Source organism: Leptopilina heterotoma, unplaced genomic scaffold (assembly GCF_015476425.1).
Source record: "Leptopilina heterotoma isolate Lh14 unplaced genomic scaffold, ASM1547642v1 Lhet_113, whole genome shotgun sequence".
NCBI classification, from domain to species: Eukaryota; Metazoa; Arthropoda; class Insecta; order Hymenoptera; family Figitidae; genus Leptopilina; species Leptopilina heterotoma.
The window spans coordinates 617,004-630,269 of NW_025110832.1; the positions used below are offsets into that span (position 1 = coordinate 617,004).

A 13,266-nucleotide genomic window follows, 5' to 3' on the forward strand; every position below is an offset into this window, starting at 1 on the left:
GGGGAAATAAATTTGAGTAACGAAAAATACAAGTAAAATTGAACAGTCCCTCGCTTGACTAGTGTAATCCCCAAGCGAAAAAATATACCCTGAAAAGGAAAATATCCTCCCACGTGGGGGCCTGTTTAATTGCAAGTTTTGTTGTTTAAATATGTGTTTGTTGCCTTAATTTTTGTTTCAGAATAATGGTGCAAGTGAGTACAATCATTTAAATATATTAATAATGTCATTATCGTTGATTGTGACCTAAACGGTGGGATTTTTTCGCGAGTTCAATCGGGCAACTTTTGGATTGTTTTTTTTTTCGCTGTCATCCATTAGTAAATAGGAAAGATGGCAGCAGATTATTGCGCTTTTTTCCCTGAGAGTTTGGAGGCGGACATTTTTCTAAAAAGTTATAAACTTGTTTGTTAATTTCCCCCATTGTGTTTAATTGAATTTCGAATCAAAATCTACTTTTACGAACAAATTTTCATTCTATTTACGAATTTAACAATGAGAAATTGACTTTTAATTGAAAAGTTTATAAACCTCGAAAAATGATATATGCACCCCTATAGATTTTTCTCCCCTCAAAGGCTTTCACTCCTATTCGCATTTTTCGCCCTCGAAACGATAAGTTCCGATAATAAAAGTTTAACTTGCATTATTTTCATCAAAGTTTCTCGTGACTATTTTGTATCAAGTGAACCACGTTGCGGCACTTTTCGTATTGTTTACAATGAAAATTCACATTGAAAACTTTTCGAGAAAACTTTTAATCGGCGAAAAAATTTAATGTGCGGCTATGGTATTGGGAAAAGAGGACATTTTTTATTACGTCAAAAATTTCAACAAGTGTTGAAGTTAATAATTTTTTAACAAAAGAAAATGGTATTTCTAACGGAAGAGGTTAGAATTTATTATCAAAACAATAGAACATATTTTCTATTCCCTATTTTTCGGTCAAAATAAAATAATAAATATTTTTATATGATAAAATTATAAAAAAAATAAAGAATTAATTATTCCCGATGAAAAATATTTTCGTTACAAAAAATACTATTTTTCTCTTTTATTCATCAAAATTCAAAGTTAAAAAAAAATTCTTTCCATTCATCTGTTTTTGTGAAAACTTTAGAATCAAGTTGAGTGATAAAAAAAATGTTTGTCCTATTGGTAAAAAATAAAAATAAAATCCTCGAATTTAATGTTTTCAAAATCAAAGTTTGTTGATTTATAAAATAGAGTAAAAAAATTTTTTTTCTTCTGTTGATGTCAAATTAATTTTTGTCGATATTCTAAAGTAGACTTTAAAAAAGGTAAAAAAATCTCTTTGTATTGGAATTGTTCAACAGACTCGAAACTAAAAACTCCCAATATGTTGACTTATTAATTCTAAAAATATTGATTCATTAAAAATGAAATATTTTTTTCATTTATATTTTAACTTCAAACCGTCTACTAAAAAATATTTTAGAGAAAATTTGTAAAATTATTCAAAATTATAAATTATTAATTCTGGAAATATTGTTCAACTTTTTGAATTTTAACACAATGTTCAGTTTAGAAATGACAATTTGCTAAGAAAATAAAATTAACATATTTTTTGTTCAATAATTCAATTGAGTACGTAAACATATATTTTTTAAATCTAATTTTAGAAGAATAAATTTTAAACTTAATTAATAGAAAAACAAAAATTAATTAAAATTACTTTTATTGAAGTTAAATGTTTCTTTAATAATAATTACATATTTCTAATTGTTTAACACGAAGTAAAAAAAAGTTATAAATTTTCTATTATATGTTGTAATCCTTAAAATGTTTAAATTTTAAAGAAAAATTCTACGAAAGAAATATTTGAACGAATTACTTTAAAATTTCAAAAGTATTTATTATTATTATTAAATTATTAAAAAAAGATCAGTTTTAGTAGTAAACATTTGATTTAAAACTTTAAGGTTTTATTTCAAATAAAACTTTTCAGAACTTCAAATTTAAAAAAAAATGTTTAATTTAAATCTTTTTAAAATTAACTCATTAGATTAAAAATCCTCAAAGATTTGTCTTTTTTAAAAATTTATAACGAATTTCTGTATCAAATTTAATTATTATTTTCAACTCAATTTCACAAAGTTTCTATTAATTTGATAATTGTTTAATAAAATTGTTTTAAAAATTGAATTAAAATTTCTCAGAAACCTAATTTTTTCAGAATTTCAAATACAATAACTATTTTTAAAAAATTTAGTTTAAAACCTTCTGCAATTCATTTATTTCTGAAAATTGAAACAGTTTTTAACCAAATTTTTTTCTATGATAATTAAATAAATCATAACTTTAAAAAAATTATTCTAAAATTTAATTATTTAATTTATAAACTTTGAAATTACCATGAATTATAATAAAAACTTTAAATTTGTTTCTATATAATTAAAGTTTACAAAATATGCAAATAAATAAATTTTAAATATTTCAATTCTTGAAAAACTATCATCCAATTTTTGCCTATAAATTAATTACCGAATAATTTTACTCAAAAAGTACAAAAATTTTTGAATGTTTGAAGAGTGGACTATACAATTAAAAATTATATAAATTACATTTTTGAAAATTTTTTGTCAACTTCTTTTGAAATTATTTGAATTTTTGAATATTTATATTTACTTGAATAATTTTTGAATAATTGAATTGTAAACAAGTGAATTTCAAAAATAATTTATGTGAACTTTTTTTAACTTTGAATAATGAAAATTCTCAAGAAACTTTTTTAAAATTATTAAATATAATGGATTTTTAGAGAAGAATTTTAGTTAAAAATTCTTGAAAATAATTTATTTGAATGCTTAAAAGTAATTTTGAAGAAGTGATAATAGCAATTTTGATTCTTGAATTTTAAATGGTTTGAAGTTTGAAATTTTAAAAAAAATATTAATTCCAATGGAAGAATAATGATTAAAGATTTAACTAAACAAACTATTCAATTTTTCAAATATTTTTACGATATTATTAAAGATATTCACATATAAATGTATTACAAGCAAATTTTTTCTGTATAAAATCATTTTTATGTCTGGAAATGAGGAAAAAGGAAATGAAACTTTTGTGATAACCCTGATGAAGTGAAATTTATTATTATGAAGAAAATAAATATTAAAGTTTCGATTTCAACGATTAGCGAGTTGAAAGTAGTAAAAATTTCGAAGAATTGAAAAAAGTATCATTTAGTGAAAAAAAAAAAAACTAAAAAAAAAATGATTCAAATAGTATGAAAAAGTAAAAAAAAAGGTAATAAATAGCAGCTTTTTGGAAATCAGTGCGAAGCCTGTAATAATTTTAGTGAATTAAAAAACATTTTTTATATCACTATAACTCTGAGATTTTTGTCAGATAAAATTTCCAAGTAAAATCACAAACACAAATTTTCCTTGTTTAGGATTTTTTGCTTTCTGCCAAATAAATATGTTGGAATAATATTAAAAGGATAAATATTTGTTGTTATTTATTTAATAAAGGAAATTTATTTGGCAGGCAGTAGACGAGATGGAGCAGAGGGATTTGCCGCAGGCATTTCGCCTCTTGGGGGAGATGAATGCAAGCGTCCTGCTGGTGAATCAAGTCGTCGACAACATGCTGGACCGCGTGAAGAAGGGAGAAATTTCAACGGACAAGGGTCTTAGTTTCTTAGAGATGAAGTACTACTCGCTGCTTTCCTATCTTATCAATTTAACTTATGTTGTTCTGAGAAAGTGTTCAGGTGAAAAGATCGAGGAGGATCCATCAATAGATCGTTTGATTGAAATTCGAACAGTTTTGGAGAGAATCAGGCCGATTAATCACAAATTGAAATATCAGATAGACAAACTGGTCAAGACTGCAGTCACTGGAACCTCAAGCAGCAGCGATCCAAGTAATTTCAAAGCAAATCCCGACGCTCTCGTTGGAAAAATTGACGGAAGTTCAGAAGACTCGGACAGTGAGCCCGATGAAGACGTTTCCAAGCCGAAAAAATCTGGAGTCTATGTGCCACCAAAATTAGCTGCCGTCCCTTACGGTTGATTATTATTATTATTTTTAACTTGCTAATTTGCTATAAACAGAAATTTTCAATCAATTATTGAATATTTATTTTTTATTTTCCTTTTAGATGGAGATGAGACAGCTGCGGAAAAAGTGCGTAAAGCGGGAGAAAGAGCACGCAGGCGTGCGTTTTCCGGAGCGGTACTTCAGGAATTGAAAGAGGAATATTTGGGCGCTCCGGCCGAGGACATGCACGACATCAGTGAAAAGCAGGTGATAATGGGTCGGGAGAACAAGAGAAAGATCGAGTACGAGGAGAACTACATGACCCGTTTGCCGATTACTAAGGAGGAGAAACATCGCCGTCGTCAACTTACAACTATTGGAACTTTGGGAACAGACATCACCAACTTCGGAGGAACATCTTCTCTTTTGTCCAAAAAAAGAAAAGATCCCAAAGGAAAGGCAAAAAAGAGTAGGTTCTTTTTCTCTTAAAACCTCACTTTTTCACCTGTTTTCATCATTTCATTCATTCTTGGAATATTATATATTTCAAAAATAGTTAAATGCTAAACAAAATTCTTCACCTTAAAATCTTGTTTTCAACATTCCTGAGTTAAAAAGAATTTAAGAATCACAAAAACATAGATTTTCACTTTTTTAATATTTATTAATATTTAAAAAAATTCAATTGATCCAAGTTTCAATTCATCAAAATTTTTCATTTAAGTAAAATTTGAAAATTACTTAGTCCAAATGAATCTTCATTTTAAATATATGATCAATTTTTGAATGATTACAGATTTAATATTTAAAGAATTCACTTTTTAATGTACATAATATTAAATATTCTTTATTTTTATATGAATTGTAAAATCCTCCGCGCGCAAGCAAGAATTCAATTATTTTCATAAATAATAAAATTTTTTCGAAAGAATACTATTTAAATATTTAAAAATATTATTTAAATTCAATTCATTTCAACAGTTTTAATAAAAATTCATTTTTTTTTCAACAATTCTGATATAAAATTCTTCGGAACAATTCAATAATTATTTTAATAAATTGTAAAATTCTTGGTAAAAATTCAATTTCTTTTTGTAAATAAAAAAATTCTTCTGAGAAATTCAATTATTTTCAATACAATTTTAGTAAAATTTCTATAGGAAAAGAAGGAATGCAATTATATTCAAGATAATTTTAATAAAATTTCTCTAACAGGTTCAATTATTTTTTAAAATTGTAATACAATTTTTCTAAACAATTTAATTCTTCGCAAAAGTTTTTAATAAAATTCTTTGTAAATTTCAATTATTTTTAAAATTTTCAATTAACATTATTTAAAAAAATTACATTATTTTTAGGAAATTTAAAAAAAATTCTAATAAAATTGTTTAAAACAATTTAATTTTCTATGAATAATTTTAATATAATTTAATAGAGAAATTATTAATTGCAATTAATAATAAACACGATAATTTAAAAAATTTTAAAGAAATTCTTCATAAAGTTCACTTACTTTCAAAATTTTCAATAAAAATTATTTTTAAAAACACTACATATTTAAGAATATTGAAATAAATTCGTCAAAACAATTTAATTGTTTTAAAGAATTTTAATATATAAAAATCTTGCCAAGAATTAAATTTTATTCAATAGAATTTTAATTACATTTTCTCGAAAGAATTCAATTATTGAAGAAAATGTTGATAAAATTATTGAAATGATCAAGGGAAAGGACACCGCACTAAATACACTAAAAATGGCTTTCGGTTAAAATTCTTAATATTTTCAAAATTTTTAGTTAAAGGTTTTCTGTTTAAAAAAATAATTAAGCGAAGGTCAAGAAATAAATAACCGAAAGCCATTTTCAGTGTGTTTAGTGCGGGGTCCTTTGATTAGATTAATTTGGATCAAACAAAATATTTATACATATTTACATACATAATTATATTAATGAAATGAGTAATTTAGTCCACTATTTTGAATTTTGAAATTTCAACATTATTTTTGCATTTAATGACCTTAAAATACTTAAATAGAAATGTGGTTTCATTACGACATATTTTACTAAGACATAAAATAATGTGCGACATTTTTGAAAATATATAATAATGATGTTATGCTTTAGGTTTCAGAAAGAAACGACGCCATTAATCAACTCGTCCGAAAGAGCATGAGTAAAAGCAGGTAAAGCGCTAAAAAAACTTACTTCATCTCCTCTTGGCAGTCCCAATGCCAATAATACTCTCGTTACTAAGTTACGCTAATTAATTAACGATTAAAGTTTAACGATAAGCAAAAGAAATCGATGAAAAAAAACGTGAAACACCGCAATGGTAATTTATAATGATATAAGACATCGTAATGGTCGCATACTTGATAATTATAGTTACTAATGGTTTTAATCTTTAACTGTTGTCGGACAACATTTTTAAACTCTGGAGCCGTCTATAATTCATCGGGAATTTTCCCAAAAAGGACACAAAGAATTTACTTTATACTTATCAAAATATTTATGCGTAAACTAAACAACATACTCTGGTTCCATATTAAAAGAAAATTGTAAAACGTATGTCCAAGTCCGAGACAGAAGGAACAATATTCTGCTTCGGAATAATTTTCGAATATAGAAAGAAAAACAAACAGGAGCAATGATACTAAATTAATTGTTATAAGAGCGTTAAAATCTCAAGATATGTGTGTAAGCAAAATTTGCCGATTATTCACGCAGTTTAACGGGGGTTCAATTGCCTGACATAAACTGAAAAAGGGGATTTTCAACACTAAATTTATACATACATAATTAGGGAATTCAAATTTATTTCTACACAAATTTCCGAAAGATCCAAGGAAACAATTTTACGGAAATTCATTTTCAGCTAATAATTCTATGAAAATTATTATTTTTAATTGAATACCAAGTTTGGTATTTTTTACTACTTTGGGAGTAAATTTAACTATTTCGGAAGTAAATTTAAAAGAAAATTCACTACATAGGTGGAATTTACTCCGGAGGTAATGAAAACTTGGTAGAAATGCACAAAAATTCAAAACATTTGGGTTTTACAATGAAAATTGTAAATTTTTATATAAGTTTCATAAATATAAATTTTATACTTTTGTCAAAATATTCCTGAGAAGTGACAAGAAAGACATGTAAATTTTTTTAAATTGTTCAACTTGATCTTTCGAAATTTTACGAAATCAATTTTAATTGTTTGTTACTCTTAAAACCATTTAAGAGTAATACTAATAAGAAGAAGAAGAAGAAGAAGAAGAAGAAGAAGAAGAAAGTGAAGAAACTTAAGGGTGTGTCAAAGTCATTGAAATTTTTTTATTCAAGTTTCATATAAAAATCAAAACGACTTTGATCTGTCTTTAAAGAAAAATCTGATGGACAGTGAAAACAATAGTTATTTCAACTTCAAATTTTTGAATTAAAACACAAATTCAGCTGGAAGAATCCGACAAACAATCTGAATAAAAGTTCCTCTGGTGGAAGAGTAATGAATTTAATTTTAAACAATTAAAAGTTGCATTTGAATAAAAATTACAATTTTTTGTCAATAACTTATAAATTGCAAGTTTTTGTAAATTTAGGTAACATAACCTAAAATCTAACAAACGTTTCTTAGTGGCAAAAAGTTAAAATTTTTATTTAAATGCAAAGTTCAATTATTGTTTAAAGTGTTGAAAATTTAAATATTTACCCTTCCAACAGAACGAATTTAAAATTCTGTTTTTATTTTAAAATAGGAAATTATTGGTTTAACATTTATTTTGTTTGTCCTTCTTCCTTAAAAGCAATTTTATAGATTGGTGGATAATTTAATTTTCCGAATTTAAAACGAAATTTTTATTTTTATATTTAAATGACAATTTATTTAACAATTGATAAATTCCATACATGACAAAATTAACAATTACAATTTTCTGTCAATAGTTTGTATTTTAAGGTAATGTTATCTAAAATTTACAACAATTAAATTCTTTATTCTTCTTTATTAAAAGAGAAAGAGAAAAAAGCGTTTACATTTCTAATTGACTTTAATTCAAAAGCTGAAAGTAAAGAGTTGAAGTTGAACTAATTTTTGTTTTGATTGTTTATTGAATTTTTCGAACATGCAAAATAATTTAACAAAATGAAAGATATTTGTGTTTGTATTCAAATTGTATGAAAATGATAAAATGAATACAATCAGACAAGTGGTTTTTAAGAAAATAAAACTGCTCCAACGTTTCGAAGTCTAAATGATTAACTCACCAAGAAGTCTTTCAAAAATAATACAATGAACAAGAATAAAGGAAAAAGTGTGTTACAATTATAATGAACAACAATAAAAGAAGAACAAAAAATCTAATAAATTGAAGACAGTAAATGTGACACGTTCTTAAGAAAGGCTCCTTTGATGCAAAAATTGTTAGGTTATGTTTGTAATTTTTCGAATGAAAATACACAAAGCAGACCAAATTTTAATATAAACCAGTGATATTTAAGCCTTCTTTGCATCTGAAATAACTATGTAATAAAAATTTATTTCAATTTTAAATTAAGCACAGAAGGTTTTAATTCAAGTAAAAATAATACAAAAATAACCTTAAAATGGTTTGCTTCTAGCTTTCTTCAGTGTGTATCACAAATTAGGAACTAAAAATAATAAAAATAAATTCAAGTTGAAAATAACAAAACACAAAATTACAGTAAATTAAGAATTAAAAGGTAATAGAAAATATAATTAACTTGATAGAAAAATAAATATTTTAACAGAAAAATAAAAATGTCTCAGACTCCCTAATGAGGAAATCATTTAGAATTTAAAACTCTGGAGCAAAGTTTTATCAGACATGGTGAAATCGTAAAAGTACAAACATGAGTATTTCAGTTTTTTGTTAAAGAAATAAATAAAAAAAAATGTTTTTTTATTTATTTTTAAATTGTATTTTATTTGGTGTTTTAAAAACCATTTTATTTTTTGAGCTTATGTCATTGGATCGATTCGCCTTAAAAATAAAAAAAGTTTTGGCACAAAGGCATACTTAAAATTTCTAAAGCAAGAGAGAAAGCTGTTGACAAATTTCGGAGTTCTCGCGACATGTCTTTGGATTTTCTCGCTATATTTTAGGATAGGAAAACGTAGTTACTAGTTCGATCATTACGTGTATGTTTTGTTCGTGTTTTCCCCCTGGTAAAATGTTGAGGCTATTAGATTTCACTGTGGTTCCGTTGGAACTCGTGTTAAGTTTCTTTTTTTTGTTTTTAATATTTGTGCAGTGTGTTGATTATTGTTTGGAATTTTCAGTTTAATCGTGGAAAAAAGCTTATATTCATAGTAACTAAAAACGAATAACATGAATGTGTCAAAATTCAAAATTGATGTGAAGATTTTCTCAAATTCTTTCTTTATTCACTGACTTTGAGTTCTTAAAAAAAAATAAAAAAAAAGGATAAAGAGAGAGGGAGCATGTAACGTAAGAGTACAAATTTAATAGGGGCAAAAAATTATAAAGCGATTGTCATTCCCGATGCTTTTGTTGGTGAATATTCTCGGTAATTTTTAAAAATACTTTTTCGGACCACTTTTGGAATTGCAGGCAAAATAATAAAACAAGATTCAGTTTTTATATCACTCCGGATATTTATCGAAAACATCTCTTCATTTTTACGAGCATTTATTTCGTTTGATGACATTTTTTTATAATTATAATTATACGTTTATTATATAATATTTATTTAAAAAATGTTTGAAATTGGTTTCATAGATTAATAATATTAAACTTTATTTATTTATTTATCAAAATTTGTTCTATTAAATACATTAGAGCTTTTATTAGTGTTTTTCTTTTAGTTTAGAATATTTTTAATCTACGACAGTCTCTTGAAGTTTGGTGCTAAACTTGATCTTTCTTCTATTAAAACTAATCTTAAGGTACTTGGGCATCACAATCTATATTATAATTCTCCGGATTATTGGCAAATGGTATCAAATTCGTTTTTATTTTCCCTGTTAGTTTCATCTAAATTGATTTTGTAAAATTTCAATTTTGAATGAAAATGAATTTCATTAGAAATCTTGAAGAACGTAGATTTTTGAAAAATGTTAATAATTCAAATTCTTTTAAAATTAGTTAAATTTTGTTATATATATTTAATTGATTAAAATAATGAATTTATAGAAGAGTTTTAGTTAAAAAAATAAAGAAGAATTTTAGTTAAAAATTCTAGAAAATAAAAGTAGAAAATAATGATCTTAGCAGGGAAAAAATCAAAGTTTTGTCTGGAAATAAGGGAAAACTTTTTATAGTTTATCTAAATGTAATCTATAATTTTCTTTTACTATAGTCAAGGTCCCTATCACAGGAAAGCGTCAAGAAAAAGTTTCTCGAATTTTTGTAGCACTTTTTAAAACATCTTGAGACTATGATTAAAACTAACTTAAAAGTTTGAAATTGAAAATTTCACTTTTTGTTTAAATTATAATGAAATAAAAAATTGATTATTTACTTAAAGTATAATGATCAGATTATATATATGATAGATATATATTATTGCTTTGCGTGTGTTTTTTTGAAATACTTTAATATTTGTCGTTTTCAAATACGTTAAAACTTAGGAAATGCTATTTGTTTGATATTTGTCATTAGTATCTTTATAGGGAATTCTTTTGGTAAAAATGAAGAGTTTTGTTTTTTAGTGGAGATTCGGAAAAAGGAAATTGTCATGAAATTGAATTTAGACGAAATTTCGTGGGGAGTGATTCGCAAAATAGCTTCAGTGAGACGTTTGTTATTTGCCGACTGGTGGCTCGATCATCCATAGTTATATTTTTTACATAAGGCATTTCGTCGTTTGAGCCAGACGGTTTTGGCATCACGTTACATGAGTCCCTTTCTTGCTGATCTGTGACAAAGATTAAAAAAATGTGATAAATTATTCTTGAAGTAATAGTTAAAAGAAAAAAAAATTTTACAAAATAGCACAATTGCTGGGCATTATTTGTAAAGTGCTGGCAAGACTATCATCATCAGCAGTTGAATCAATCGAGACTGGGGTGTCAATCAAGTCGAAACGGCAGAGAAAATTTGGCAAAGAATGGATGTTGTTTTTGTTTAAAAACACAAAAGTTGCTTGCCGACGCAAATGATTAGAGTCACTGATGATATAGAATGATAGGGAAATGTTAGTTTATTAATAAATAGTTACTATTAATGATAAGTATTATTAGTTAGTTGAATTAAACAGATTTAATGAGATGATGAGTGAGAGAGAGAGAGAAAGGGGTGCCAAACTTTCTCCCGGTTGTTGGACATTTTCGCCTCACTCTTCGATGACAAAAAAACACACCTGACAATGAGATCACTGAGTCCAAATTAAAATTTCTAATGGACAGGGTTCCAAAATTAAATAAAAAGAAAAAAAAATGTATGGAAGTGAAAATATTTTATGCAATAAGAAAGAAAACAATCGATTATTTAAAAAAGGGAAAGGAAAGATGATGATGATGATGATGATGATGATGATGATGATGAAAGATGCGTTTAAAAAATATCGAGTAGATTGTTGCTCATATTCGTAATGCGTATTGCAACTAATACGTATGTCGATTTCGATGGTTTTATTTCTTTGTCGATAAATTTTTAACTTTTTGGACTTGTGGCAAAGGGTTCAGGAGTGAATTATTCAACCAGACACATATCCGCACACAATATATAGCAGGAAGGGAAAAAATAGGATTACATTAAAGTACACTACCTCAAAACAATAGAATACGGATTTATTGTAATAAAAAAAAGTAATAAAAGCCAATATGATTATGTTTACACTGTTTGAATGAATTGAAAATAGTTGAAAATAGTTGAAAATAGTAAAATATACAAGTTTGCTCACAACTTTTTATAATATAATATATTTACATCGAAGTACAATTTTTACCAGATGGTTTTCAGTTTTTCAACACTTGTATATTTATTAAATAATAACATAACATAACATAACATATATATAAAGATGATCCGTGTAACAATACATCTCTGCCTTAGGTTGTTATAGTAATTTTGCCAGTTGGGCAAAATAAATGAACTGTAGGTACAACAATTTATTGATAATGAAAAAAGAAATGAAGAAATGAAACTATTAATGACGCGACGGTGTAAACATAATCCCGAAAGAAAATAAAAAAATAGTTCTACAAAACTCAGTTAATTCTGCTGTAAGATGAGATCTTTGCAGCAAGACAAATAGGAATAATTTATTGACTACATTCATAGTCTAACGAGTGTATCGTACTTGGTTGATTGGTGAGTTTTTAATCGTTTATACAGTACGATAAGTCGACGAATGAAAGAGTTTACCCGCATGATGCAAATGGTTATACTGAATGCGATTATTATTGCCATTATTGTAATTATCTATTCTTATCTATTATTATTACATTCTTATCATTATTGTGTAGAATGCTTCTTACTGACTGAATAAAAATGTTTTAATGTGCTTCCAATTCTTTTTAATAATAGTCACATCTATATTAATAATAATAAATTGGGTGACGATACAGAAATAAATTCTGTTCCTCAGTATACTATCCTTCTCACTTGTCCTGTCACATTACATCGTTTCATAAATTTTTAATTTAGTCCGTGTGAAGGCCAATAAAGCAGAATGTCTTATGAGATAGTTAAAAGTGTAGTCCAAGTCTCCCCTTAAAAAGTTTCGAAAAACTTCAATATTTATATAACTTTTAAGCCTGTATGGTAAAATTTGTAAAAATTACTATCCCCACAGCACCGAAAATTTCCTAAAAATTTTTTTAAATATTTAATTTTGCAATGTTTGAAATATTTAAATGTAAAGTTTAGAAAAACGGCGAAAGTTTCACACTAAACATTTATTTAATCGGGATATTTAAATCTTTACACAATTTTTACTAAAATTTGCATTACCTAAAGTCCTAAATATTCCGAACATTGCAAGTAAATATTTAATAAATTTTCAGAAAATTTTCGGTGCTTTGGGGGTAATTATGGTATTATTATTATCTGTTACTTGACTGTTTTTTGTTGAAACCGACTGTTTTTCTGTAATCAAAAGGCCTAAATACACATATTTATACTCATTTTTATTAGAAAAAAATAATTATATTTGTTATTATTAATTTCTCTTATTTATTTATTTATTTAATGCAGAAAAAATTTGTAAAAGCAATTTCGGTTACTTTCGGGTAAATTAACTGTAATCAGTATGCGATAATAATGAAGCACGAAGAA

General features: G+C 25.7%; 1 protein-coding gene across 1 annotated transcript; it reads left to right on the top strand.

Moving 5' to 3' along the window:
* Positions 1-37: 37 nt before the first annotated feature.
* On the top strand, positions 38-9,288 carry LOC122505492 (neuroguidin). The gene is made up of 4 exons (XM_043617153.1): positions 38-194; positions 3,514-4,036; positions 4,130-4,477; positions 6,134-9,288. The coding sequence occupies exons 1-4, from the start codon at positions 186-188 to the stop codon at positions 6,157-6,159; spliced, it is 906 nt and encodes a 301-aa protein (XP_043473088.1). The 5' UTR covers positions 38-185; the 3' UTR covers positions 6,160-9,288.
* The last annotated feature ends 3,978 nt before the right edge of the window (positions 9,289-13,266 follow it).

Excerpts from the sequence above, each read along its gene's own strand:
- LOC122505492 (XM_043617153.1), top strand. Across the intron at positions 4,037-4,129 it reads ATTAGCTGCCGTCCCTTACG|ATGGAGATGAGACAGCTGCG; the intron begins GTTGATTATTAT and ends TTTTCCTTTTAG. Across the intron at positions 4,478-6,133 it reads CAAAGGAAAGGCAAAAAAGA|GTTTCAGAAAGAAACGACGC; the intron begins GTAGGTTCTTTT and ends GTTATGCTTTAG.